This window comes from Oenanthe melanoleuca, linkage group LGE22 (genome assembly GCF_029582105.1).
Source record: "Oenanthe melanoleuca isolate GR-GAL-2019-014 linkage group LGE22, OMel1.0, whole genome shotgun sequence".
In the NCBI taxonomy this organism is placed as follows: Eukaryota; Metazoa; Chordata; class Aves; order Passeriformes; family Muscicapidae; genus Oenanthe; species Oenanthe melanoleuca.
In genome coordinates this window covers 1,795,018-1,821,679 of record NC_079363.1, presented here as the reverse complement: position 1 = coordinate 1,821,679, position 26,662 = coordinate 1,795,018, and the positions used below count along the sequence as shown (strand labels likewise).

The 26,662-nt window shown below is 62.1% G+C and overlaps 3 protein-coding genes across 6 annotated transcripts; all 3 read left to right on the top strand.

The window, feature by feature from the left end:
* Positions 1–129: 129 nt before the first annotated feature.
* On the top strand, positions 130–14,045 carry PAN2 (poly(A) specific ribonuclease subunit PAN2). 2 transcript variants are annotated; one of them, XM_056514941.1, is made up of 26 exons: positions 130–256; positions 1,190–1,475; positions 3,007–3,176; positions 3,258–3,378; positions 4,007–4,084; positions 4,177–4,444; positions 5,228–5,570; positions 6,498–6,594; positions 7,040–7,159; positions 7,252–7,371; positions 7,449–7,577; positions 7,703–7,902; positions 8,810–8,949; positions 9,211–9,317; positions 9,672–9,770; positions 10,132–10,208; positions 10,706–10,847; positions 11,015–11,152; positions 11,735–11,794; positions 11,871–11,961; positions 12,041–12,198; positions 12,282–12,425; positions 13,026–13,205; positions 13,321–13,414; positions 13,495–13,692; positions 13,792–14,045. In XM_056514941.1, the coding sequence occupies exons 2-26, from the start codon at positions 1,203–1,205 to the stop codon at positions 13,824–13,826; spliced, it is 3,582 nt and encodes a 1,193-aa protein (XP_056370916.1). In that variant the 5' UTR covers positions 130–256; positions 1,190–1,202; the 3' UTR covers positions 13,827–14,045. The 2 variants fall into 2 exon arrangements, with proteins under 2 accessions (XP_056370916.1, XP_056370915.1); XM_056514940.1 differs by having other exon boundaries at positions 8,807–8,949.
* Positions 14,046–14,859: 814 nt separating this feature from the next.
* CNPY2 (canopy FGF signaling regulator 2) lies at positions 14,860–18,841 on the top strand. Of its 2 annotated transcripts, none has more exons than XM_056515031.1 (6): positions 14,860–15,074; positions 15,634–15,792; positions 16,126–16,241; positions 16,315–16,512; positions 17,143–17,239; positions 18,486–18,841. In XM_056515031.1, the coding sequence occupies exons 2-6, from the start codon at positions 15,654–15,656 to the stop codon at positions 18,527–18,529; spliced, it is 594 nt and encodes a 197-aa protein (XP_056371006.1). In that variant the 5' UTR covers positions 14,860–15,074; positions 15,634–15,653; the 3' UTR covers positions 18,530–18,841. The 2 variants fall into 2 exon arrangements, with proteins under 2 accessions (XP_056371006.1, XP_056371005.1); XM_056515030.1 differs by having other exon boundaries at positions 14,860–15,116.
* An 865-nt stretch (positions 18,842–19,706) lies between these two features.
* On the top strand, positions 19,707–26,624 carry CS (citrate synthase). 2 transcript variants are annotated; one of them, XM_056514974.1, is made up of 11 exons: positions 19,707–19,905; positions 21,703–21,750; positions 22,268–22,375; positions 22,738–22,803; positions 22,959–23,090; positions 23,176–23,364; positions 23,449–23,648; positions 23,843–23,972; positions 24,358–24,459; positions 25,159–25,368; positions 25,891–26,624. In XM_056514974.1, the coding sequence occupies exons 1-11, from the start codon at positions 19,852–19,854 to the stop codon at positions 26,059–26,061; spliced, it is 1,410 nt and encodes a 469-aa protein (XP_056370949.1). In that variant the 5' UTR covers positions 19,707–19,851; the 3' UTR covers positions 26,062–26,624. The 2 variants fall into 2 exon arrangements, with proteins under 2 accessions (XP_056370949.1, XP_056370951.1); XM_056514976.1 differs by lacking the exons at positions 19,707–19,905; positions 21,703–21,750; positions 22,268–22,375 and adding an exon at positions 22,638–22,675.
* Positions 26,625–26,662: the final 38 nt, after the last annotated feature.

The following is a 26,662-nucleotide window of genomic DNA, read 5'->3' as shown; positions in this document are numbered from 1 at the left end:
GAATTCTGCCCTTTTGTCCCGTGCGCGGCCCCGTCCCGCCGCGCCGCTTAGTCCCGCCCCCCCGGGCGCTGATTGGTCGTTGCCCGGCGCTCGGCGCTGCCATTGGCCGGCGCCCCGGGGCGGGCCCGGTTTACCGGGCAGGGGCGCGGTTGCCGTAGCGACGGCGGGAGCGGCCCCGGCCCCGGCCCGGCCGCGGCGGCGCAGCGGGACGAGCCCGGGAGCGCGGCCCCGGCGCGGCTCTGCCCGCGGCAGCTCGGTAACGGCGCGCGAGGAGGGTGGTGGGATGGCGGCTCCGCGCTCGGGCCCCGCCTGGGACTGCGGCCGCTGATACCGCCGATCCCGCCGGCGCGATCCGTGTGGGCCCGCGGTGATAAAGGCGGCGGGTGCGGAGCTGGCCCGAAGCCCCGGGGGTGGGGCGGGGCGGGGCGGGAACCGGGTGGGGCCTGGTTTGGCTCTCCGGGAGGCTGCGTGGTGTTCGGAGAGCAGTGCCCGGTGCCTCGGGACACTGTCCGGTCTCCCGGGACACTGCCCGGTGCCTCGGGACACTGCTCAGTGCCTCAGGACACTGCCCGGTCCTTTCGTACACTGCCCACTTCCTTTGGAGGTTGCTCCATGTTCTGGGACCACTGCCCGGTATCCACGGGAGGCTGCCTGGCAATTTGGGCTGCTTCCCGGTTCCTCCAGATGCTGCCTGGTACGCAGGGACCAGTGCCCGGTGCCCAGGGACCCCTTCCCGGTGCCCAGGGACCCCTGCCCAGTATTCAGGAACTAGTGCCCGGTGCCCAGGGACCCCTGCCCGGTGCCCAGGGACCCCTGCCCAGTATTCAGGAACTAGTGCCCGGTGCCCAGGGACCCCTTCCCGGTGCCCAGGGACCCCTGCCCGGTGCTCAGGGACCCCTGCCCAGTATTCAGGAACTAGTGCCCGGTGCCCAGGGACCCCTGCCCGGTGCCCAGGGACCCCTGCCCAGTGTTCATTGACCAGTGCCCGGTGCCCAGGGTCCACCCCAGCCCCTTCCCCAGCCGTGCCAGGGCTCTGAGCACACCCTGGGAACGGGACTTTACACCCCTGGCCTCACCCTGCACCTCACCCCCTCTGGACATTCCAGCTGCCATCCCCACCCCCCATCACCAATTCCAAGAACTCTGCATGTCCCTGAGCGGTTCCTCAGCTTCCTTCTCCCTCCCCCAGGCCGGGATTCACCATGAACTACGAAGGGCTCAACCCCTCCCTGGCCGAGTTCGCTCCTCCCCTTCACCCCGCGCTGGAGCCGGTGCTGGACCCTCACCTGAACCCCAACCTGGTGGAGCTGGACCCCGAGGGGGTGTCCCTGGAGGGGCTCCCTGTGCCTGACTCGGTGCACCTGATGGAGGGCATGTACAGCGAGCTGCACACGGCCGTCTCCGAGGTCGGCGTGCCCGTCTCCGTGGCCCACTTCGACCTGCACGAGGAGATGCTCTGGGTTGGCAACCACGGGGTAGGTGTTGGGAACCTCTGGAGAGGCTTTGGGAAGCTTTGGAGAAGTTTTGAGAAGCCCTGGAGAGGTTTTGGGAATCCTTGGAGAAGTTTTGGTAACCCTGGTGAGGATTTAGAAAGCTCTGGAGAGGCTTTGGGAACCCTGGAGAGGCTTTGGGAACCCTGGAGAAGTTTTAGGAAGCTCTGGAGAGGTTTTAGGAAGCTCTGGAGAGGTTTTGGGAACCCTGGAGAGGTTTTAGGAAGCTCTGGAGAAGTTTTTGGATCCCTGGGGAGGTTTTGGAAGCTCTGGGGAGGTTGTGGGGTGTGATGGGGTCACAGGATGGGCTGAGTTGGGTTGGGAGGAAGAGGAAAGCTCATCTGGTGATGCCTGGAAAGGCAGTTACAGCTTCAGGTGAAGTAAAGCTTCACCCCTTTTGCTTCCTCTAATTCACTTTTTGTTGACATTTTTCATGGCCTGAGGCAGTGTGGTGTCCTTGATTCAGGCCTAGAGAGGAATTGTTTTGAATAAAACAGGAGAACAGCTGTTGTGGAGTTTTAGAGTTCTACACTAAAGCACCACTGATGTGCAAAATAGAAAAGCTAAAACTTGAGGCATCACTGGTTCCACAACCCTGCCCAGGGTGCTCCAACCAACCTCAGACTCTTCCAAGCATTGGGAATCCTCTGGGAAATCCATTCCAGCACCTCAGAGGGAGGGATTTCTTCCCAAAGTCCCATCTGACCCCACGCTGTGTCTCTGTGAAGCCATTCCCTGTGTCCTGTCCCTCCATCCCATGTCCCAAGTCCCTCTCCAGCTCTCTTGGAGCCCCTTTAGGCACTGGAAGGGGCTCCAAGGTCTCCCTGGAGCTTTTTCTTCTCCACACTCATCCTCTTCCCTGTCCTTCCACTATCCCAGGGTGCTCCAAGCCCCATCCAGCCTGGCCCTGGACACTTCCAGGGAGAGCCACAACTTCTGTGGGAAGCCCATTCCAACACCTCATCAACTTCCAGGGAGGAATTTCATCCCTCTACCCCATCTAAGTCTCCTCTTTTGTTTTAAAACCTTTTCCCCTTGATCTGTCTGTGTGAATTCTCAGAGCACAAACCTCTCACTGCTCTGGGGCTGTGTTGGGATTTTTCATTTGTGTCTGCTGGACAAGTTTTATTTGTGTCTGTGTTTTTGAGATTGTTCTTTGTAATACTGCATTTCTATTTTAATTTTCCTAGTAAAGAACTGCCATTCCTAATTCCCATATCTTTGCCTGAGAGCCACTTAATTTCAAAATTATAATAATAATTTGGAGGGAGGGTGTTTACATTCTCCATTTCAAAGAGAAGCTCCTGCCTTTATTGGCAGACACCTGTCCTCCAAACCAGGACAGTGTCTAGGGACAAGTCTGAGCTGCTTTCCCTGCTTTGGAGCACCCAGGAGTGCCAGGAACGCCCCCATAACCTGGAAAAGCCGGGATCTGGCGGAGGATGAAGCGACCTCAGCTGTGCCACACCCACTGGGACACAGGGTTGTGACATCCCTGTCCCCTCTCTGCTTTCAGGGCCACGCCACCTCCTTCTTCGGGCCCACGCTGGAGCGCTACTCGTCCTTCCAGGTGAACAGCAGCGATGACATCCGCCAGATCCAGAGCCTGGAGAACGGCGTCCTCTTCCTCACCAAAACCAACCTCAAGTACCAGTCCCGGGGTGGCCTCATCATTTTTGACTACCTGTGAGTGCTGCTGCCCCTGCAGCCCTTCCCTGCTCCCTCCCAGAGCAGGGCAGGAACCTGAGGGGGTGCTGGTGTCCCCAGCATGGATGAGTCCGAGGACATGCACAGCCTCCTGCTGACGGACAACAACACCCTGCTGGTGGCTGGGCTGCAGAACCACGTCCTGGAGATGGACCTCAACACCGTGCAGGAGACGCAGAAGGTGCGGCTGGGCTGGGGGCTGCTGCCTGGAGCTTCGCTCTGGGATTGATCCCTGCTCATTCCTGCCTGTCCCTGCTTGTCTGTGCTCATCCCTGCTCGTCCCTGCTTGTCCCTGCTTGTCCCTGCCCAGTTCTTCCCTTCTCTTCCCTTCTCTTCCCTTCTCTTCCCTTCTCTTCCCTTCTCTTCCCTTCTCTTCCCTTCTCTTCCCTTCTCTTCCCTTCTCTTCCCTTCTCTTCCCTTCTCTTCCCTTCTCTTCCCTTCTCTTCCCTTCTCTTCCCTTCTCTTCCCTTCTCTTCCCTTCTCTTCCCTACTCATCCATGCTCTTTCTTGCTTTTCTCATCCCTGCCTGTCCCTGCCCATCCCTGCTCTTCCCTGCTTTTCTCTTTCCTGCTCATCTCTGCTTTTCTCTTCCCTTCTCTTCCCTGTCCATCCCTGCCCATCCCTGCCCTTCCCTGCTCATCTCTGCTTTTCTCTTCCCTGCCCATCCCTGCTGATTCCTCCCCATCTGTGCTCTTCCCTGCTCTTCCCTCCTCATCTCTGCTCTTCACTTCTCCTTCCTCCTCCTCTCTGCTCTTCCCTGCCCATCTCTGCCCATCCCTGCTCACCCTTTCTCTTCCCCTCTCTCCCAGTACACCGTGGAGGTGCCGGGCATCACCATCATGAGGCAATCCAACCGCTTCTTCTTCTGCGGCCACACCTCGGGCAAGGTACCGCCTGTGCCGGGGGGGCCATCCCAGAATTTGGGCTCCTCCCAGCTCTCCAGAGGCTGGGTGACCACAGCCAGGACGTCCCCTGGCAGGTGTCGCTGCGTGACCTGCGCTCCTTCGCGGTGGAGCACGAGTTCGACGCGCACTCGGGCAGCCTGTCGGACTTTGACGTGCACGGGAACCTCCTGGTGACCTGCGGCTTCTCCAGCCGCATGAACGGCCTGGCCTGCGACCGCTTCCTCAAGGTCTACGACCTGCGCATGATGAGGGCAACCACCCCCCTGCAGGTGCACATCGACCCCTTCTTCCTGCGCTTCATCCCCACCTACACCTCCCGCCTGGCCATCATCTCCCAGACAGGTGAGGGCAGCTCAGTGTCCCCACGTTCGGGGTTGGATGCTGTGGGATCCTTCAGGGTGAGGGGTGTCCTGGTTTGAAGGACAGGTGTCTGTCAATGAAGGCAGAAGCTTCTCTTTGAAATAGAGAATGTAAACTCCCTTCCTCCAAATTATTATTGTAATTTTGGGATTAAGGGGCTCTCAGGCAAAGATATGGGAATTAGGAATGACAGTTCTTTACTAGGAAAATTAAAGTAGAAATGCAGTATTACAAAGAACAATCCCAAAACACTGTCAGAGTCAGAATTCAGCCTGACACACCATCAGTCAGTCAGGGTGTTGGCAGCAGTCCCATTCAATGGTGGCTGCATCCTCCTGCAGTGGCAGATGTGGTTCAGCTGGAGCAGGGTTGCAGTTTCCCCTGAAGCTCCAGGGATGATGTGGAAAGGTCTGGTTTTCCTCTGGAATCCAGTGGGAAGATGGATAACTTGCTGTCCTAAATGTCAGTTTTTATCTGGGTAGGAAAGGCTTGGCTCCTCCCACCGGGTGGAGCATCTAATGTAATTATAATTATCTCATGTAATTTTATCAGTCATGCACTGGGACTCTGGCCATTAACAGGAGATATCTCCTGCAGGGAGGATGGGCTGTGGGAAAGATAAAGATGATTGCCCAGCTGGTTTAAAGATGGCCCATTAGCAGATAATAAGGAGATAAGATTGCCCCAACTGGTTTAACAGATGGTGACAGAATTCACATTTCTGGCCACATCAACCCAACACATCCCACTTTTCCCTCTCCCCAGGCCAGTGCCAGTTCTGTGAGCCCACCGGGCTGGCCAACCCCGCCGACATCTTCCACGTCAACACGGTGGGGCCGCTCATCATGACCTTCGACGTGTCGGCCAGCAAGCAGGCGCTGGCCTTCGGCGACTCCGAGGGCTGCGTCCACCTGTGGGCCGACTCCCCCGAGGTCACCTTCAACGCCTACTCCCGGGAGACCGACTTTGCCCTGCCCTGCATGGTGGACACGCTGCCACACCTGGACTGGAACCAGGACCTGGTGCCGCTGTCGCTGATCCCGGTGCCGCTGACCAGCGACGCGCTGCTGTCCGACTGGCCGGCCGCCAACTCGGCCCCGGCGCCGCGGTGAGTGCCGGTACAGCCACAAATAGGTGTCCTGGTTTGGAGGACAGGGGTCTGCCAATAAAGGCAGAAGTTTCTCTTTGAAATGGAGGATGTAAATCACCTCCTTCCAAATTATTATTGTGACTCCACCACCTCCCTGGGCAGATCATTCCAGTACTTTATCACTCTTTCCATGAAAACCGTTTTCCAAATATCCAACCTAATTATCCCTTGATGGAACTTGAGACTGTGTCCTTTCATTCTCTCAGTTGCTGGCTGGTGAAAGAGACCAAGCCCCACCTGACTACAACCACCTTTCAGGAAGTTTTAGAGTGATAAGGTCACCCCTGAGTCTCCTTTCATAAGTTTGGTCTATTTACATATCAGGGGTAAATCCTCCAATTACAGTTTCAGGTAATGGAGTAATTTACCCAAGTTTGTCGCCCTAAATTACTCTTATTTACATCTCTGGGGGCTTGAGGCAGTGAGGTGTTCTTGAATTTCAGGCCTAGAGAGGAATTGTTTTGTTGAAATAAAATGGGAGAGCAGCAGCTGACAGGCTGTGGAGTTTTAGAGTTGTACACTAAAGCAGCACAGGATCTGAAAAGCACAAAAGCTAAATCCAAAGGCATTGTTCCTGCTTGCCTGTGAAACCCCAGATGAGTTTCCTGCAGTGCAGGTGTGACTGGGCAGGTGTGAGGATGGTGGGACATGGTCCAACCTCCCTCCTTCCCACTCCCAGTGGGATCCTGGCTCTGCTGTGCCCATGTGGAATCTCCTTTTCCCTCTTCGTACCCCCAACACCCCCAACTCAGCACTGTCCTGGGGTGGAAATGAACCTGGGGAAGGGCTGGGGGGGGGAAAATGCTCAGGACAGCCTCGAGGTGAGTCCCTGAGCACAGCCTGTGTGGGTGAGAGATGCTGCTCTGAGTCAGGGGGTGTTTCCAGGAGGGCCCCCCCGGTGGATCCCGAGATTCTGCGCACCATGAAGAAAGTGGGGTTCATTGGCTATGCCCCAAACCCCAGGACCAAGCTCCGAAACCAGGTACCTGCTCCCAGCAGGGATTTTGGGAGCTCTGCAGCCTGGGAAGGCACAGATCTCTGCATGCTGAGGGGTCCCTGAGGTTTCAGGGACAGGGACAAGAGGTGGAATTCCCTTGGGATGGTGCAGGTGTAGTTTGGAGCAGGTAAAGGGATGGAGTTTTCCCATTTCCATCCCTCTGTGGCTCTGTGGGCAGGGAAGGGCTGAGCTGTCAGGTTCATGGCACGTCCCTCACCCTTGGGAAAACACTGCCCTGTGCTTTCCCACAGTGACAAATCCCTGTGAGCAGGAAGGTGTGGAGGCTTCATGCAGGTCCAGGGAGGGCCCCACTCCGTTCTGGTGGATCCCTTTGCTCATTCAGGGAGGCAGGAAAGCCCAGGAGCTGCTTGTGGGGCTCCTCCCCACCTCAGGGTTCAGCTGCTGACCCCTTCTCTCTCCCTTCCCAAAGATTCCTTATCGGTTAAAGGAGATGGACAACGAGTTTGACAACTTCAGCCAAGTCCCCGAGTCGCCGATCGGGCGTGAGGAGGAGCCACATCTCTATAGGGTGGCCAAGAAGTACAGGAAGGTGGTGGCTTGTGGGGAAAAGGGTCTGTGGGGAGCACCAGGGGTCCCATGGGGTGGGGAGGTGTTTGTTTCACCTGTCACATCTCTGCTCAGGTCACCATCAAATACTCCAAGCTGGGGCTGGAGGATTTTGACTTCAAGCATTACAACAAGACGCTGTTTGCAGGGCTGGAGCCCCACATTCCCAACGCCTACTGCAACTGCATGATCCAGGTGGGAGCTGCCCCAGTCACACCCAGACCCCTGTGAGACACCCCCAGAGCCCTCCCTGACTGCAGGGTGTCTGCCAGGTGCTGTATTTCCTGGAGCCAGTCCGCTGCCTGGTGCAGAACCACCTGTGCCAGAAGGAATTCTGCCTGGGCTGCGAGCTGGGTTTGCTCTTCCACATGCTGGACCTGTCCCGAGGAGACCCCTGCCAGGTCTGTGCTGGGCTGGGCTGCCCAGGAGGGGTCACAGGGATGGCAGAGGAAGGGGAGCAGTGCTGGGCAAGCAGATGGAAACTCCTGTTGACCTCAGTGACTTGTTGCTTTTGCCCCACGGCCAGGGAAGCAATTTTCTGCGGGCTTTCCGCACCATCCCCGAGGCGTCGGCGCTGGGTTTGATCCTGGCAGATTCGGACGAAGCCACGGGGAAGGTGAACCTGGGGAGGCTGATTCAGAGCTGGAACCGTTTCATCCTGACTCAGCTGCACCAGGAAACCCAGGAGCAGGAGGGACCCCAGGCTTACCGTGGGGCTGGCAGCAGGTGAGTGGGACAGGGAGTGATCCAGCTGGGCAGGGGCAGCGCTGGGCTCTTGGTCCTGCCTGGGTACCCCCTATGTGCCCCCTCCCCAAATTCCCCTGGCAGCTTAAGGGGGTCCTGGCACCTTCTGGGGTTGGCCTGAGTGCTGTGTGGGGGTTCATGTGCCTCCCAAAGGATTCCTAGAGTGGAGTGACAGCAGGGACACACTTGGGTCCCCATTCTGGATCCACCCCAGGGCTGGGTCTCCCACCCGCCCAAATCAAGGCCCCCCAAGTCCTTCCCCACTGCCCTCCAATAAACGGGACTGGGGTGAACTGGGAAGATTTATTGGGAACTCTGGGACCATCAGGTGGTGGCAGAGTGACAAGGGGGCTGGGGGGACACACAACCCCCCCCAAAAATCAGCGAGGGGACAGAGCAGGGGGTCCTCACTGGGCCCAGGGCCATGAGGAGGGGCTGCAGCCACTGCTGGGTCAGGAGCTCTGTGGGCAGAGAAAAGGGGGTGACACCAGACTGGGGACCCCAGGGGGAGCACACACACTCTTGGGGAGGGGGGACACAATCCCTGGGAACCCCTGTCACCTTCTTGCACAGGTAGAAGCCGATCCCCAGAGAGGGGTCTCCCCAGAGACCCCACCCATCCCTCAGGAAGCTTTCTTGCCACTCATGCCCTGAGTGATCCATGAGAAATGCAGCTCCCCCCGTGTTTGAACCGTGTGCTGAGCCTCTGCCCCACTAAAACCTGTTTGGAGCCTTGAGGCTTTGCAGAGGACACCAGCTGAGCTTCCTGAGGAAGGCTGGCACTGCTCAAATGGCTGATTCCCCGAAATCTGCTGGAATTTGGGAGCTCCTGAGCTGTGTGTGCCCAGTTTAGGGATCTCTGCTGACCCCAGTGCTGTTTTTCCAGCAGCTTTGGCTCCTCAGGGGACTCTGTCATCGGGCAGCTGTTCAGCTGTGAGATGGAGAACTGCAGCATGTGCCGCTGTGGGAAGGAGACTGTCCGTGTGTCCTCCACGCTGCTCTTCACCCTCTCCTACCCTGACAGCACCGGTAAGAGCAGAGCCCAGCCCCCCCAGCTGGGTGGGGTTTGTTATCCATGATTTTTCCAGCTGGAACACACCCACAGCCAGGAGCTGCCTCAGCTCCAGGGGTGGGTTTGCAACCAGCCAAAGCTTTTGGCTTCAGAAAGACACATTTGGGGCTTGACCTTCTGGCTGGTGGTTACGAGGAAAACCCCAGAGGTTTGGCTGAGCTCAGCTGGTCAAGGTTTGTGTGCTGGGGAGGTGACGTTATTCTCCTTTCTCCCTCCAGAAAAACCAGCCAAGGATTACGAGTTCGCCCAAATTCTAAAGCGCAGCATCTGCTTGGAGCAGAACACGCAAGCCTGGTGTGAGAACTGTGAGAAATACCAGCCCACGGTGAGCCTGGGAGGGGGGTCAGGCACGAGGGGCTGTGGGACAGGGGCATGAGAGGGGCAGTTTCTCTGTGAGTCACCAGGGAACCTCCTCAGCCCATGCCAGAGATTCGGTTCCTGGCCCGGCTGGCAGCCCTGGGGTATTTCCTGGGCTCTGTGCATTCCTCTCATGCAGGAGCAAGGATTCAGCAGGGAGAAACAACCCCCCAGGATCTGCTGGAGCAGCCCTGTTGTGCTGGAAGTGCCCCCAGGAATGCAGCCAGGGAGGGGATGAAGCTCTTGAGGCGTTGGCAGATGTCCCAAACCCTGCTGAGAGCCTCTCCAGGGCTCTCATTTCCATCTCCCCCTCTCCCTGCAGGTGCAGACTCGGAACATCCGCTGCCTGCCAGACGTGTTGGTCATTAACTGTGAGGTGAACAGCTCCAAGGAGGCAGATTTCTGGAAGACACAGGCTGAGGTGGGGGACACACTCTGGGCACACTGAGGTTTTCACTCTGCTCTCGCTGTCTCTGGCCTCTCTCCCTCCACCTGAGCCCTGCTTGCAGAGGATCTGGTGCAATTGGGTCATGCCCTGTGCCTTTGGAGCTGGAAAAGATGAGATCTGATGTGGCAGAGCTGAAGGGACTGCAGGAGTCACTTTGTCCTTCCCCCAGCCCCCCAGGAGCACCAAGGCAGTGACCTTGGGTTTCCATTGTTTTTTCCCTGTCACCAACTTTAATATCCCTGTGTGTTCCCTGCTCCTGGCCTGGCTGTCAGCCACGTGTCCCCAGGGCTGGCCTGTCACCCTGTGCTGATGCTTGCCTGTGTTTCGTTGCCAGTACTCCTTTCAGAAAGCCATGATGAAGAGAGGAGGCTTTGACATCACCAAGGGAAAGGAGATCTCTCTTGGAGAGTGGTAGGTAGAAATTCAGGAGGAATTCCTTCATGGAAAGAGTTTGGACCTGCTGAGGGAGGTGGTGGAGTCACCATCCCTGGAGGTGTCCAAGGAATGACTGGATGTGACACTCTGGTCTGGGTGACAAGGTGGGGGATTGGCCAGAGGTTGGATTTGATAATCTTGGAAACCTTTTCCAACCTCAAGAATTCTGAGATTCTGTTCCTGGGGTGGTGCCTCTGAGCAGTGACTCCTCTGGGGTGATTCTCTGGGCTATTTCTCATCCAAATTACGTTAATTTGATAAACTACCTGTCTGAGGCTGCACCACATCCCCTTTGTCACCCACCTCGTGCCCCTTTTCTAACTGACCAAAGCCCCAAAACCACATTGCCTGAGCACCTCTCCTGGAGTCCTGCTCCCACAGAAATTTTAGGAATCATCTGGGGAGTGGGTGGGTGGGAGTCCTGGCCTGGTGACATCTCCTTCCATCTCAGCTTTCCATGATTCCTCATGCAGGAAGGATCTGGGGAACCCTGACACAGGCCATTCATATCCTTCTGTGGAGGAACTGAAGAACATTTGGATCCCTCACGCCATCAAGATGAGGTTGACCAAGAGCAAAGAGCTCGACGTGAGCAACTGGAGCGAGACCGATGAGGTAAAGTGAGAGAATCACTTGGGTGATTCTTTGTGGGTGAGGTGACAGAAGCACGTGGGGGCAGAGCTGCCTCAGCACCACTTTCTGCTGAGGAGATAACTCAGGGGAGCATGGAAATGTCCTGGCTGGTGGTGTGGGGGCTCAGACATTGCTGGTTCCTCCCACAGCTCAGCCCCACGGATGACCCCGAGTCCGTTTACATCTACGACCTCATGGCCACTGTTGTCCACATCCTGGATTCCCGCACGGGGGGCAGCCTGGTGGGGCACATCAAGGTGGGAGAGACCTACCACCAGAGGAAGGAGGTGAGACCCTGCAGGACCCCCATTTTACTCCCCAAGGAGTCTCACCCACAGGATTTTTCATTGCTGGCTCTCTCTGCCAAGTGTTGTGTGTTTGGTTGAACGTGCCAAGAGCTGCTGGGGCCCCTCACGGGGAGGGAAGGGCTGAAGAAAGCCTCTTCCCACACCCACTCAGGCTGGTTCCTCCTGGCCACGGGCACGGTGCCAGCTTGTCCTTGTACTTCCAGGTAAGGGCAGGGACGTCATCTCCCTTCCCGAGGAAAGGGCTGGTCTGGACAGTCCTGGTTTCTGCTGGAGATGCCCAAGCCAGGAGTTCCCAGAGTGTGTCAAGGCTCCATCCCTGTCTCTTATCTCTTGCATCTCCCTGGAGTTTTGCTCAGGAGCTGGGCAGAGCCCGGAGGCAGTCCAGTCCAATCCTTTCACGTCCTCTGTCACCACCCAGGGCAGCAGGGATTTCCCCACGGTGTCCCAGGAAGGGCGGGGGTTCCCACATGGCATTGTCACACCCTCCTTTCCCTGGTAACTGTGCAGAGGAGTCACTGCTCTGGCCTGGGGGGGCCCCTAAGGCTGTGCCTTTCCCCCCAGGGAGTCACACACCAGCAGTGGTACCTCTTCAACGACTTCCTCATCGAGCCCGTGGACAAGGTGAGCACTGAGGTGACACCGTGGCCACCCCGTGGAGCCACCCAGGCCGCCCCTGACCGTCCCCCCTCCCCTGCAGTGCGAGGCTGTGCAGTTTGACATGAGCTGGAAGGTTCCAGCCATCCTCTACTACGCCCGGAGGAACCTCAACTCCAAGTACAACCTCGTCAGTGAGTGCCTGGCGTGGAAGTGGCGGCGGGGCCGGCGCTGCCGCGGTGCCGCTGAGCTCCTTCCCCTTTCCCTGCACAGTCAAGAACCCCATCGAGGCCAGCGTGCTGCTGGCTGAGGCCTCGCTGGCCCGCAAGCAGCGCAAGTGCCACGCCACCTTCATCCCCCTCATGCTGAACGAGATGCCCCAAGCAGGAGACCTGGTGGGGCTGGACGCCGAGTTCGTCACGCTGAACGAGGTGGGGGAGCCCTGGGGATGGGGACAGCGGGGGACAGGGTGCAGGGACCTGTTGGTCACCATGTGTGCCGTCCCTGGTGGCAGGAGGAGGCTGAGCTGCGCAGTGATGGCACCAAATCCACCATCAAGCCCAGCCAGATGTCGGTGGCCCGGATCACCTGTGTGCGTGGGCAGGGCCCCAACGAGGGCGTCCCCTTCATTGATGACTACATCTCCACCCAGGAGCAGGTATGGGGTGCACACCTGGCCTCATGCAGATCCCCAAGCCCTCAGGAAGGACCTGGGTTCTCCACGGTGACCTCACCTGGGCATCTGTGTTCTCCATGGTGATCTCACCTGGGTGTTCTCCATGGTGATCTCACCTGGGTGTTCTCCATGGTGATCTCACCTGGGCAACTGGGTGTTCTCCATGATCTCACCTGGGCACCTGGCTGTTCTCCTTGGTGACCTCCCCTGGGCACCTGGGTGTTCTCCTTGGTGACCTCCCCTGGGCACCTGGGTGTTCTCCATGGTGACCTCACCTGGGCATCTGGGCGTTCCCCATGGAGAGCTTGGTGCACCCTATGGACAGCTGGGTGCTCTCCAGAGATTCCTTTGTCCCCTTTGACCTCACCTGGACTCCTGTGTTCTCCATGGTGACCTCACTCGGGCACCCAGGTGCTCCCCATGGGCCATGGTGACCTCACCTGGACAGCTCTGTGCTCCATGGTCACCTGGGGATGTTGTCCTGCAGCACCAGCCGCCTCCCCAGGGTGCTGACAGTGGAACTGGGGAGGGGGCAGAGCCCCTGGCCCTGCCAGCCCCCTCGAGGTGCCCTGGTCTCCGCAGGTGGTGGATTACCTGACCCAGTACTCTGGGATCAAGCCAGGAGACCTGGATGCCAAGATCTCCTCCAAGCACCTGACCACCCTCAAATCCACTTACCTGAAGCTGCGTTTCCTCATCGACGTGGGCGTCAAGTTTGTGGGCCACGGGCTGCAGAAGGACTTTCGTGTCATCAACCTGATGGTGACAGCCTGAGCCCCCTCCCTGGCCACGGTGGGGGGCTGGGGTGGGGCTGGGAGGGGTCGGGTCGGGTCCCTTCCCCCCTGCCCCGGCAGCAGGACCCTGTCTCCTCCCCCAGGTGCCCAAGGACCAGGTGATCGACACCGTGTACCTGTTCCACATCCCGAGGAAGAGGATGATCTCCCTGCGCTTCCTCGCCTGGTACTTCCTGGGTCGGTAACCGAACTGTGGGATCCGGGAAGGGGCGGAACCTCCCGAGGGTGCCCGCCCTGAGCCAGGGGTGTCCCCGCAGACCTGAAGATCCAGGGGGAGACCCACGACAGCATCGAGGACGCGCGGACGGCGCTGCAGCTCTACCGCAAGTATCTGGAGCTGAGCCCGCAGGGCTCGGAGCCCGAGGAATTCCGCAAGGTGCTCAAGGGGCTCTACGAGAAGGGCCGCAAGCTGGACTGGAAGGTGCCCGAGCCCGACAGCCAGAGCAGCCCCAAGCGTAAGATGTCACCGCCGCCCACTCCTCGTGTCCCCTCTCCCCACGTTGTGTCCCGTGTCCCCTCCCCGTGTCCCCTCTCACCCCGCGCTGTCCCCGCAGACGGGGCCGTGTTTCCCCCGGTGCTGGCGCTGTGACCGGAGCCCCCGCCAGGAGCAGCGCCGGGAGAGGCGGACACTCGTGGAACTGGAACCAGCAGCGGGCCCGGGGCTGTTCCCGACCCGCCCGACCCCCGCCCCGGGCCCGGTGCCCCGGGGCTCCCCTTTCCCTGCCGGTACCGGGAAGCACTGCCGTCCCCCTGCCCCGCTCGCCCGCCGGCCCGGGCGCACTCATAAAACAGCCTCGGACCCCCGTGAGACCGTGTCCTCCTTGGCTCCGGGGGCGGCACCGGCACCGGGACCGGGACCGGGGGCACGGCGGGAAGGATCGGGGCTGGGGCCGGGAACACGGCACGGAGGAACCGGACCGGGACCGGGACAAGACGGGAAGGGGTCGGATCGGGCACAGAGCAAAAGGAGAGGGGCTGACACCGGGGACATGGCAGGAATGACCGGGATCGGGGCTGGGAGGGACATGGTGCAGAGGAGCCAGTCCGGGACCGGCACCGGGGAACTGCGGGGAGGACTGGGACCGGGCTTGGAACGGGACTGGCACCGGGGACACGGCAGGACGGACTGGGAACGGGCTCGGAAAGGGACCGGCACCGGGGAACTGCAGGAAAGACTGGGACTGGGTTCAGACCGGGACCGGTACCGGGGCTCGGCAGGACAGACCCGGCCCAGGATCGGTCCGGGGCTCAGACCAGGAGCTCTGTGGGGCGGGACGGACCCGGGCACAGGCGAGGGTGGCACCGGGAACACGGCAGGAAGGACTAAGGTTCGGGTCCGTGCTGAGACCGGGGGCACGGCAGGACGGACCGGGACCGGACTGGAGGCACGGCGGGATAGACCCGGCCCAGGCTCAGTCCGGGGCTCAGACCGGGAACACGACGGGACGGACACGGACCCGGACCCGGACCCGGACTCGGACTCGGTCTCGGACCGGTCCCGGGACGCCGCTGAGCCGGGGCGGGGGGCGTGGCCATAGCGGCATTGTGGGCGGAGTCACTCCAGCCCCCGCCCACTCGCGGGCGAGCGCCACGCGGCTGGGCCCTAGCAACGGCGGGGCCCTCGGCGCCCGTCCCGGGCTGCCCGCCGCGCCGCCTGCTCGCGGGACGGCCCCGCCGCGGCCCGAGGAGCTGCCCCTGCTGGTCCGACCGGTCTGACCGGCTCCGCTGCCCGGTCCGGCTCTGCCGCCGCTCGCTCCGAGCGGCCGTGGCCCGCCATAGTGCGGGCCGGGGGGGCGCGCCGGGACCGGCGGCGCCGCGGGCAGTCCCGGGGCAGCCGGTCGGTGTGAGGGGCGGTGGGAGCGGGACGGGAAAGCGGCCGGTACGGGGGGCGTAGGATGGGAGGAGCTCAGCCGGGCCCGCGGCTCGGGATGGGGGGAGTGGGCTGGGGGTCTCGGCTGGGCCCGGGACGAGGGGGCTTCGTGGGAGGCGATGGGCTCCATAGGGGGCTGTGGGGGATCCCGGAGGGGAGGGGGCTCTGTGTGTGCTCTGGGCTCTGCCCTATACGAGAGGGGGCTCTATGGGGGCTGGTCTGTGGAAGAGGAGGATCTGTGGGAGTTCTGGGTTCTGTGGGGCTCTGGACTCTGCCCTACAGTGAATCTATGTGAGGCTCTGGTGTCTGCCCTATACTGAAGGAATCTCTGTGGAGCTCTGGGCTCTGCCCCATAGGGGAGGGGTCCCTGTGGGTCCAGGGGCACTAACATGACTCAGAGCGGACCGGGAAGGGAAACACCGTGGATGAAGCTCTAAGGGCAGCCGGGCTCTGCAGGGAACGGGGGTCCCGGGCAGGGATAGCCCTTGGGTGAGACCAGCATCGCTGGAGCTGCCCGTGTCCGCAGGTGACAGCGGAGCCCTGAGCATGCGGGGCCGGATCCCGGGAATCTGCGGAGCCCTGAGGATGCGGGAGCGGATCCCGGCCCTGCTCGGGCTGGCCCTGGCCTTGGCATCGCTGCTGGCCGCGGCCGGAGCGCGCCGCAGCCAGGACCTGCACTGCGGAGGTGCGGGGGACACGGGGGACAAGGCGGGGACAGCGTCGTGCACGAGGGACCGCATGGGATGGGACAGGGTGGAAAATGGGAGAAAGGGGAGGACGGGGACAGTGGGGACAGGATAGGACAGGGGAACTTGATGAAGTGGGGAGACAGAGAAGACAGCAAGACAGAACAGGGTGGTGGCACAAGGCTTGGGGGTATCCACTGGACCAGCTTGCCCTGCTCAGGGACAGGCTGAGGGTCTCCAGGCCTTGAGCACCCCTCCCCGCACACCCTCCATCCCAGTATGGCTCTGGGCAGCCACAGGAGTGTGTGCCATGTCCCCGTGTCCCCCCACAGCCTGCCGAGCGCTGGTGGACGAGCTGGAGTGGGAGATCGCCCAGGTGGATCCCAGAAAAACCATCCAGATGGGCTCGTTCCGCATCAACCCCGACGGCAGCCAGTCGGTGGTGGAGGTGAGGCTTGTCCCGCTGTCCCCGCCCTCCGTCCCGCCGCCGGCACCCCGCTGACCCCTCCCCGCGGCCGCAGGTGCCGTACGCGCGCTCGGAGGCGCACCTGACCGAGCTGCTGGAGCGGGTGTGCGAGAAGATGAAGGAGTACGGCGAGAAGGTGGATCCGGCCACGCACCGCAAGAGCTACGTGCGGGTCATCTCCCACGACGGCACCAAGATGGACCTTTCCGGCCTCAAATTCGACGGGGATGTGACGTCCAGCCTGAAATTCGCGGTGTGTGAGGGTGATTTATCAAAATAAGAGTGTTGGTCTCATACCGATACTCAGATGTGATGGACAAAAGACTCTATCAATTTAGTTAGAAAGTGTATGTTTATTCAGCGTGAACACTGCAAAATCACAGGTGATCACAGACTCTATTTATTGACAAAGGATTCAAACAAATGCATATTCATAATAACAGCCCCTCCCATTCCCCGCTTCTTATGGTAATTAGCTTGAATAGCTATTAAGCGTTGATTGACTTCTTAAATTAAGTCTGGGGTCGTTTTTGTGGGGAGGGGTCTTAAAAGTAAGGCGACCTGAACTCTTGACTTTTTTTATCAATGACAATACAAATGATTTCTGAGGATAGTCCAGTTGTTCAGAGAATGGGTTTCTGGTTGCATTGTCTGTGTTTCTCACTAGTTTAATCTTTTCCCATTGTAAGCTCAGCTGAGCAAACATAAAATGACAGACAATCAATTACTTAAGTTTCAGATAACTAACTTCTAACTTTTAATAATTTTCAGCGAGGTAACTAAAATCCTGATTTTCTAAGATGAGTGTTTCAAGAGGACAGGGAAGTGCTGGGGGTGTGTGGCTCCTGTGGGCTGGTGTCACCAGTGCCGTGTCCTGTTGCAGTGCGAGAGCATCGCTGAGGAATATGAGGATGAGCTCATCGAGTTTCTCTCACACGAGGCTGAGAACGTCAAGGACCGGCTCTGCAGCAAGAGGACGGGTGAGCTGGGGGGCCTGGGGGGCTCTGCTGCTGCTCCTGGGGTTGTGGCTGCTGGGATGGGATGGGATGGGATGGGATGGGATGGGATGGGATGGGATGAGATGAGATGAGATGAGGAGATGAGATGAGATGAGACGACAGCCCAGAGCAGGGGCTGTCCCAGGGGGTCTCTCCCATTCTTCCAGGGGTCTCTCCTGCTCTCTTGGTGCTGGGCTGGGAGGAGATGCTGGCCCAGAGCAAGGACAGTCCCTGGGGATCTTTGCTGCTGTCCCAGGGGGTTTCTCCTGCTCTTCCAGGGGTCTCTCCTGCTCTGTCAGTGCAGGGCTGGGAGGAGATGCTGGCCCAGAGCAGGGGCTGTCCCTGGGGATCTCTCCTGCTGTTCCAGGGAGTTTCTCCTGCTGTTCCAGGAGCTGTATCTGCTCCATTGGTGCTGGATGGGATTTGCTGCCAGCCCAGAGCAGGAGCTGTTCCTGGGGGTCTCTCCTGCTCCCTCAGTGCTGGGATGGGAGGAGATACTGGGCCCAGACTGGGGCTGTCCCTGGGGATCTCTCCTGCTGTTCCAGAGTCTGAAGCTTCTCCATTGGTGCTGGGAGGAGATTTGCTGCCAGCCCAAAGCAGGGAGGAGCTGCAAGTCCTTCCCCAAATCCCAGCACGCCATCGCAGCCCAATGCTTGGACTCTGCTGGCACTGGGGTTTTTTTGGGATGCTGGGGCCGAGCCAGGGCAGCTGCTGTGCTGACTCTGTGGCCTCTCCTGGCTCATCCAATGGCCCTGTCCATTTTCTGGGGCTATTTCCAGCTCGCAAACACCTAGGTCAGGGCACAATGTGACCTTTGGGCCACTGCAGTCCTGGACGGGGCCCTGGACAGGGCCAGGGCAGGTTTCTTTGTACCTGGCACAGCCGTCAGGGCAGTGCTCTGCCCCAGGGGATCCTGAGGGTCTCAACAGCTGCTCCTGGGGCTCCTCCTGCATCCAGCAGCGCATCCAGGCTGTGTCCAAACAGCCACATTTGTCATTAACCACAGGACAAAGGCAGGGACACGCTGCTGGCCTGGCTCAGGTTACAGCAGGGACAGGGCAGTACAGAGAGTCCCACGGGGCTCTGATTGTCCTGAGGGTCCCACAGGGCTCTGGCCATGGGGGGTTCCACAGCTCTGTTATATCGTGGGAGTCCCGTGGGGCTCCAGCATATCCCAAAAATTCCATCAGGCTCCACCACACCCTGATTGTCCCCGTTGTCCCTGCAGACCTGTGTGACCACGCGCTCCACATCCCACACGACGAGCTGTGACTGCCTCTGGAGCAGGGACCGGGACAGGGCCGGGACCCAGCGGGGACAGACAGATCTGCCAGGACCTGCACGGCTCTGGATTTTCTGCCTCGCCCCATGATGAGCTCCCGTCCCATTTATTCCCCATCCGGGGACACCGGGACGGCCACAGGGCCGGAGCCACGTCCTGGCTCCTGCTGGGACATTTCAGGGACATTCCTGCCCCACTGCCAGGGGAGACACCGGGGCTCAGCCCCCCCGGGGGGGGGAGAGGTTTGGGGACCCCCCTCCCTGCTGCAGGCAATAAAGGGGCCGTGGGCCCACCCGAGGGCAGCTCTGGTGCGGTGTGTGTGGGGGTGGGGGACAGCAGTGTCCCCACGTGTCCCCAGCAGCTCGAGGGCAGTGTTCACCCCTCGTGGCTCAGCTGTGGGGCAGGGACAGCGGTCAGCCCGTGGCTTTGTGTCATTCTGTGTCACCCCAAGTCACCCCACCATGGGGGTCTGGCCCTTTGGCTGTGACTGGTTACCCCATGTCACCCTGTGTCACCTCTTGTCACCCCACCATGGGCGTTCTGGCTCTCAGCTGCCCCCCTGTGACATCCCACCCTGCCACTGAGAGGGCTCTTGAGGGTTCTGGCCTCTCTGCCGTGGCCTGTGTCACCCCATGTCACCTGGCCAGGCTGCAGGAGCAGCAGGAGGGCTCATGTCACCTCGTGTCACCCCACTGTGTCATCCGTTGCACCGGGGCCAGAAGGACAATGGCCTGGCCTCAGTGGGGATGGTGACACCTGACGTCACCGCTGAGCCAGGGTCATGCCACAGCCTATCACCTCAAGCCATTGTGGCCACATGCAGAGTGATGTCATGGGCTCAGGTGACCTCACACCGTCCCGCCGAGTGCGTGGTGACGTCACGGGGCTGCCCCGCCGCCCCCACAGCCGAACCCCACCGAAACACCGGCGCGGCCGCAGGGATGACACCGAACCATGACGTCACGCACTGCGGCCGGTGACGTCATGAGACAGGGCGGGCACCCCCTCACCCCACCCCTGCTCCTGATCAGGCGAATGCGGCGGCCACCTATAGCTCGAGCCCCCCGCCACTTCATTAGCGTGGCCCCGCCCCGCGGCGCGCCACTCGGCCAGTGGCGAATGGCTCTGCCCGGCAGGGGGCGGGGTTATGCTAATGACCAGCGCCGCGCTCCGCCCCGCCCTCACGTTGAGGACCCCCGGCCGCCGCCGCTCCGGCCCCGCTCCCGCCCCGGTCCCGCTCCCGGTCCCGGTCCCGGCCCCGCTCCCGGACCCGGCCCCGTTCAGTCCCGGCCTGTCCCGTCCCGGTGCCGCCATGACGCTCCTCGCCGCCGGCAGCCGGGCGGCCGCGCGCCTCCGCGGGCCCAAGGTGAGCGCGCCCGGCCCGGCCTCGCCGCGCCTTAAAGGGGCGACGCCGCGGGGGGAAGGGAGAGCGGGGGCGGGGGGGGGGGGGGGGGTCCGGTTCTTAAAGGGGCGACGCGGGGGGCGCCGCCTTAAAGGGGCCGTGCGGTGGCGGCGGAGGAGCGGGGGCATGGGACCGGGGAGATCGGGAGCAGAACCGGGACCAGGGTGGGCGCGGGGCCGCAGCGGCAGCACGTGGTGGAACCGGCGCCGGGCGCTCCCGCTGCGGCCTTCTCAGAACCGGGGCCACCGGGAGTGGCTGGGGGGCTCCGGGCCCGGTCCGCGGTCGAGGGGCTCCGCCGCTGCCTCAGCCCCGAAGGGGCCCCGCTGAGGGCTGCGGTCCCGCCGCTTCCCCATCGTTGTATAGTGCCGGGCTTGGGGGTCTCAGGCTCCCCCGGGACCCCGCGCCCGGCGGCACCGGCAGTGGGAGGTGGAGGCGGGGACCCCTCCCTCCACCGCCGCCACCGCCCTTCCCCAGCGTCCCGGTGCCATAGAGGACAACGGGGTCACAGCGAGGGGACCCCCGGTACCGGGGTACCCCGGTACCGGGCCGGAACGACCCCGGTCCCTCGCTGTGTTTGCCTTGGCCGCGGCCCCGGCGTTTCGTAACGGGCGCTGCGGTGTCTTTATCGACCGGGCGATATTTTGGGATATTCACGATGCCCCACTTGGCCCTGCTCACCCGTCAAACCGGGCGGACCGGGGCCGCCCGCCCGCATCGAGCCATAATCCCGACCCTCCTCCTCCTCATCCGCACCCTGGAGCCGGGGACCCGCCGCTCCCCCGAGCTCAACGGGAGCCCCCGGAGGGTCTCGGTGTCCCCCCCGCACTCCCCCCCGCCGGTGCCCGGTGTCACCGCCAACACGTGTGACCTTGAGCCAGTGGCACCTCGGTGACAGCCGGGACGAGCCGTGGGCACCCCCAAAACGGGGTGACACTGGGGGTGACACTGGGGGTGACGCGGTGGGGGGGTGACGGGGCCCCCGCGGCGGCGACAGCGGCCGCCTTGACCTTGGGCTTCCCGCTGCCGCCTCCATTGTTCCGCCGGCATTTTCCCTTCCCGGAGCCGCCTGTTGCGGGGAGACGCGGCCTCGCCCCCCGCCACGGCCACACCCGGTGTACCGGGGACCCCCAGGCCGGGCCGGGGGCTGGCGGGGGGCTGGGGGACACCCGGGGGGGTTCTCTGCAGCGCGGCCCCCCCGCGTCCTCCCGGCAGCCAGCGGAAAAACCGAGTCATGTTCTGGCTCTGCCGCAGGCGCTGCCGCAGCTCCCGGCCCCGGGGAACCTCCCGGTGTCCCTGTGCATGGCAGCCCCGGTGTCCCCCCGGTGTGTCCCGGTGTGTCCCGGTGTCCCCCAGCTCCCGGTGCCCGGCGGTGTCCCCGTGGCCCGGGGTGTTCCCGGGATGTCCCCGCCGGCCGGAGTCCCCGCGGTTCCCGGTTCCCACGCGTGGGCGAAGAACAAAGTTCGGATTCCCCGGCTCAGGAAAACCGCGGTTGTGCCTGGCCGGGCTCGGCTCCAGGGAGGGGAACGCGGTCACATTCCCCGTGCCAGGTCCGGGTGCGGCCGCGAGGGCAGCGCGGGGCCGGCCCGGCTGATCCCGGCTTTGATCCCGGCTCTGATCCCCGCCCCCGTGGGCGAGGGAGGCGGCTCTGCTGGACTCGTCCTTGGGAACCAGGGTCTCAGCTCCTGCCAGGAGGCTGGAGGGGCTCCCCAAAAGGAGGCCCTGCCCTGGTGACAGGGGGTCTCTGTGTCCCTTGTCCCACAGAATGCCCCGTGTGTCCTCTTCGCTGCTCGCCACGCCAGCGCCGCCACGGTAAGGGGGGTCCTGTCCTGTGACCCCTGTTCTGTCACCTGGGACCTCTCTCCTGACACCTCTTGCCTGTGGCTGCCTCTCCTGATCCCCCTCTCCAAGGGGAGGCGCTTCTCCTGTCATCCTTTTTCCTGTCCCCAGCTCTCTTGTCGCCCCTTCTCCCATGATCCCTCTTCTGTCACCCCATCCTGCAACTCTCCTCTAATGGGAGCTCCCTTTCCTGTCACCTCTTTGCTCTGGCTCCCTCTCCTGTCACCCATCTTCAAGGGGGGGGACTCTCTCCCATCACCCCTTCTCCTGTCACCCCTCTCCAAGGGGAGCCCCCTGTTCTATTGCCCCCTTTCCTGTCCCCACCTTTTTTGTCACCCCTTTCCCATTACCACCCTCCAAGGGGTGACAAGGGCTCTCCCCTTTCTGTCTCTTGTGTCATTCTCTCTCCTGCCTCACCTCTCCTGTCACCCTCTTGCTTGTCACACCCTTCTCTTGTCCCCCCTCTGACATCACCCTCCCTTGTCCCCAGAACCTCAAAGACGTCCTGGCCACCATGATCCCCAAGGAGCAGGCGAAGATCAAGAGCTTCCGGCAGCAGCACGGCAGCACGGCCATCGGGCAGATCACGGTGGACATGGTGAGTGTGTGGCCATGGTGAGTGTGTGGCCATGGTGAGTGTGTGGCCATGGTGAGTGTGTGGACATGGTGAGTGTATGGCCATGGTGAGTGTGTGGACATGGTGAGTGTGTGGACATGGTGAGTGTATGGCCATGGTGAGTGTGTGGACATGGTGAGTGTGTGGCCATGGGCAGGTCACAGTGGACATGGTGAGTGTGTGGCCATGGTGAGTGTGTGGCCATCGGGCAGATCACGGTGGACATGGTGAGTGTGTGGACATGGTGAGTGTGTGGCCATCGGGCAGATCACGGTGGACATGGTGAGTGTGTGGCCACCAGGCCCCACCAGTGTCCCTCACCGCAGCCTCCCGGCCCCTTGCAGGTGTACGGCGGCATGAGGGGCATGAAAGGGCTGATCTACGAGACCTCTGTGCTGGATCCTGACGAGGTAGGGCCTTGTCCCACCCCATCCACCCCACTCCATCCCATTCCATCCCATTCGATCCCATCCCATCCCATCCCATCCCATCCCACCCCATCCCATCCCATCCCATCCCATCCCATCCCATCCCACCCATCCCACTGATGCTCCCGGCTCCGCAGGGCATCCGCTTCCGTGGCTACAGCATTCCTGAGTGCCAGAAGAAGCTGCCCAAAGCCGCAGGGGGAGAGGAGCCACTGCCTGAGGGTCTCTTCTGGCTGCTGGTGACCGGAGAAATCCCAACCCAGGAGCAGGTACAGCCAGCAGGGAGCTGGCAAACAGCTGAGGAGGGTCTGGCAGCCCCCAGCCCCACAGCTCAGCCCCGCTGTGTCCCCACAGGCGACTTGGCTGTCCCGGGAGTGGGCCAAGCGTGCAGCTCTGCCCTCCCACGTGGTGACCATGCTGGACAACTTCCCCACCAACCTGCACCCCATGTCCCAGCTGAGCGCCGCCGTCACCGCCCTCAACAGCGAGAGCAAGTTCGCCCGCGCCTACGCCGAGGGCATCCACCGCGCCAAGTACTGGGAGGTACAGGGGGAGCTGCTGACTTTGGGGGCTGCACTGGGGGGGCAGGGGCTCGTGGGGAGCAGGATCTGACCCTGCCGCTCCCAGTTTGTGTACGAGGACGCCATGGACCTGATCGCCAAGCTGCCGTGCGTGGCCGCCAAGATCTACCGCAACCTGTACCGCGAGGGCAGCGGCATCGGCGCCATCGACCCCAACCTCGACTGGTCCCACAACTTCACCAACATGCTGGGCTACACCGACCCCCAGTTCATCGAGCTGATGCGGCTCTACCTCACCATCCACAGGTGGGGAGCAGGGAGCGGCTGGGGACGTGGAGGAGGCGGGGATTTGGCCCCGCTCCCAGCCCCAGGGCGGGGATGTGCCCGTGCTGCTCCGGGAGTGTCACCCAGCCGGCAACGTTGTACTCCCTGCCCCCAAAATGCCGTGGGAGGCCTTTGGTGGGGCTGGGAGAGTCCTGATGGCCCCTTCACCCCTGTAGTGACCACGAGGGAGGGAATGTGAGTGCCCACACCAGCCACCTCGTGGGCAGCGCCTTGTCTGACCCGTACCTCGCCTTCGCCGCCGCCATGAACGGGCTGGCAGGGCCCCTGCACGGCCTGGCCAACCAGGTGGGCACTGCTCCCTGTCTGTGTGTCCCTCTCCCTGTCAGTGTGTCCCTCTCCCTGTCAGTATGTCCCTCTCCCTGTCATTCTGCCCATGTCCTTGTCTCTGTCTGTCACTCCTTTCCTTGTGTCCCTCTCCCTGTCCTGTGACTCTTCCTGTCCATGTCCCTCTCCCTGTCTATGTGTCCACTCTCTGTCCCTCCTGTTCGTGCATCCCTCTGCCTGTCCCTCTCCCCATCCCTCTGTCCCTTTGTCTCTCTCCCCACCCCTTTGTCCCTCTGTCCCTCTCCCCATCCCTTTGTCCCTCTGTCCCTCTCCCCATCCCTATGTCCCTCTGTCCCTCTCCTGTCCCTCCCTGTGTCCCCTGGCCTCACTCTGGCTGTTCCCACAGGAGGTGCTGCTCTGGCTCACTGACCTGCAGAAGGAGCTGGGCAAGGATGTGTCGGACGAGAAGCTGAGGGATTTCATCTGGAACACGCTCAACTCGGGCAGGGTGAGGCTCAGGGCTCTGTTGGGGCTCAGGGGCTGTTCCAGGCTGTTCCAGGGCTGTTATAGGGCCCAGGATCTGTTCCAGGGCCATACTGGGGCTCAGGGGCTGTTCCAGGGCCGTGCTGGGGCTCAGGGGCTGTTCCAGGGCCATACTGGGGGTCAGGGGCTGTTCCAGGCTGTTCCAGGGCTGTTCCAGGCTGTTCCAGGGCTGTGCTGGGGCTCAGGGGCTGTTCCAGGCTGTTCCAGGGCCGTGCTGGGGGTCAGGGGCTGTTCCAGGGCCGTGCTGGGGGTCAGGGGCTGTTCCAGGGCCGTGCTGGGGCTCAGGGGCTGTTCCAGGGCCGTGCTGGGGCTCAGGGGCTGTTCCAGGGCCGTGCTGGGGCTCAGGGGCTGTTGCAGGCCGTGCTGGGGCTCAGGTGCTGTTCCAGGCTGTTCCAGGGCTGTGCTGGGGCTCAGAGGCTGTTCCAGGGCTGTTCCAGGGCTGTTCCAGGGCCGTGCTGGGGCTCAGGGGCTGTTCCAGGGCCGTGCTGGGGCTCAGGGGCTGTTGCAGGCTGTTCCAGGCCGTTCCAGGGCTGTGCTGGGGCTCAGGGGCTGTTGCAGGCTGTTCCAGGGCCGTGCTGGGGCTCAGGGGCTGTTGCAGGCTGTTCCAGGCCGTTCCAGGCCGTGCTGGGTCAGCAGCACCCTCTGAGCCCCGCTGGCCCCGCAGGTGGTGCCGGGCTACGGGCACGCGGTGCTGCGCAAGACGGACCCGCGCTACACCTGCCAGCGGGAGTTCGCCCTCAAGCACCTGCCCAAGGACCCCCTGTTCAAGCTGGTGGCTCAGCTCTACAAGATCGTCCCCAACGTGCTGCTGGAGCAGGGCAAGGCCAAGAACCCCTGGCCCAACGTGGATGCCCACAGCGGGGTCCTGCTGCAGGTGAGCCCAGGCTCCTCTGTCCCTTTCCCTCTGTGTCCCTCTGTCTGTCCTGTCCGTCCTTTCCCTGTCTGTGTGTTCCTTTCCATGTCCACATCCTTCTCCCTGTCCTGTCTGTCCTTTTCCCTGTCTGTGTGTTCCTTTCCATGTCCACATCCTTCTCCCTGTCCTGTCTGTCCCTCTCCCTGTCCTGTGCATCCCTCTCTCTGTTCTCCTTCCTCTGTGTGTGTCCCTCACCATCTGTCCCTTTCCCTGTGTGTCCCTGTCCTATCTGTCCTTCTCTCTGATCTCCCTCCTGTCTGTGTGTCCCTGTCCCTGTCCTATCTGTCCTTCTCTCTGTTCTCCCTCCTGTGTGTCCCTGTCTGTGTGTCCCTCTTCCTGCCCTGCCCTTTCCTCCCTCTCCCAGCCTGTTCCTCTCCCCATCCACCTGTCCCCTCACCCTGTTGTCCTTTCCCTCTCCTTGTCCCTTTGTCCCTGGGGGTCTCCTGGCTGCCCCCACCCCCGCTGATCCCCCTGTCCCCGCAGTACTACGGCATGAAGGAGATGAATTACTACACGGTGCTGTTCGGGGTGTCCCGGGCCCTGGGTGTGCTGTCTCAGCTCATCTGGAGCCGAGCGCTGGGATTCCCCCTGGAGAGACCCAAATCCATGAGCACCAAGGGCCTCATGCAGCTCGTGGGCTACAAATCCGGGTAAAGAAGGGAAAGAAGGGACAGGGGCAGGGCTGCCCCAGGGAACGCCGCGCTGCCGGGCCCGGCCCGGCCCCTCGGCACTGAACCCCCCCCGGGCCCCCCCGGCTGCTCCCCTCCCCTCCCACCCGCCTTGGGGAGGGGGAGAAGCAGCCCTGGGGTGTCCCCCCGCCCCCAGCCCCACACTGGAGCCCCTGCCCTGGTGGGGTGGGGGAGCTCCCGTGCCCCCTCCCCACCCCAGCAGCTCTCACTGCGCACACTGGGAGCCCCCCCAGGCTCCCCACATTGGGAGCCCCCCCAGGCTCCCTCACTGCTGGGCTGGGGGGGGTCCTGGCAGGGTGCAGCCCCCCGAGAGGGGTTCAGTCCAGCCCCGTGTCCGGGCCCCCCACAGGGACTCGATACACTCCTCCCCGGCCGTGCCCCGTGTTTGTGTGACCCCCCTTCCCCCTGCCTGAAGCCCCCGGGAGCCAGAGCTGGGACCCCCCACCCACCCCGGCTCCTCGCAGCTCTCGGGCACTTCTGTACAAACAACAACAAAAAAATGCAAAATAAATGTTTTTATTAACAAACCCCCAGCCTCCCCCTCCCCTCCCTGGGCTGCAGGGTTT

What these genes read in the sequence shown, in the direction of transcription:
- PAN2 (XM_056514940.1), top strand. Translation starts at nt 1,203, where the DNA reads ATGAACTACGAAGGGCTCAACCCCTCCCTGGCCGAGTTCGCTCCTCCC. An exon ending in CCGTGCAGGAGACGCAGAAG is followed by an intron (nt 3,379 to 4,006) that starts GTGCGGCTGGGC and finishes CCTCTCTCCCAG; the next exon opens with TACACCGTGGAGGTGCCGGG. An exon ending in GGACCAAGCTCCGAAACCAG is followed by an intron (nt 6,595 to 7,039) that starts GTACCTGCTCCC and finishes CCCTTCCCAAAG; the next exon opens with ATTCCTTATCGGTTAAAGGA.
- CNPY2 (XM_056515031.1), top strand. Translation starts at nt 15,654, where the DNA reads ATGCGGGGCCGGATCCCGGGAATCTGCGGAGCCCTGAGGATGCGGGAG. An exon ending in GCAGCCAGTCGGTGGTGGAG is followed by an intron (nt 16,242 to 16,314) that starts GTGAGGCTTGTC and finishes CCGCGGCCGCAG; the next exon opens with GTGCCGTACGCGCGCTCGGA. An exon ending in CGTCCAGCCTGAAATTCGCG is followed by an intron (nt 16,513 to 17,142) that starts GTGTGTGAGGGT and finishes GTCCTGTTGCAG; the next exon opens with TGCGAGAGCATCGCTGAGGA.
- CS (XM_056514974.1), top strand. Translation starts at nt 19,852, where the DNA reads ATGACGCTCCTCGCCGCCGGCAGCCGGGCGGCCGCGCGCCTCCGCGGG. An exon ending in CGCGCCTCCGCGGGCCCAAG is followed by an intron (nt 19,906 to 21,702) that starts GTGAGCGCGCCC and finishes CTTGTCCCACAG; the next exon opens with AATGCCCCGTGTGTCCTCTT. An exon ending in CTGTGCTGGATCCTGACGAG is followed by an intron (nt 22,804 to 22,958) that starts GTAGGGCCTTGT and finishes CCGGCTCCGCAG; the next exon opens with GGCATCCGCTTCCGTGGCTA.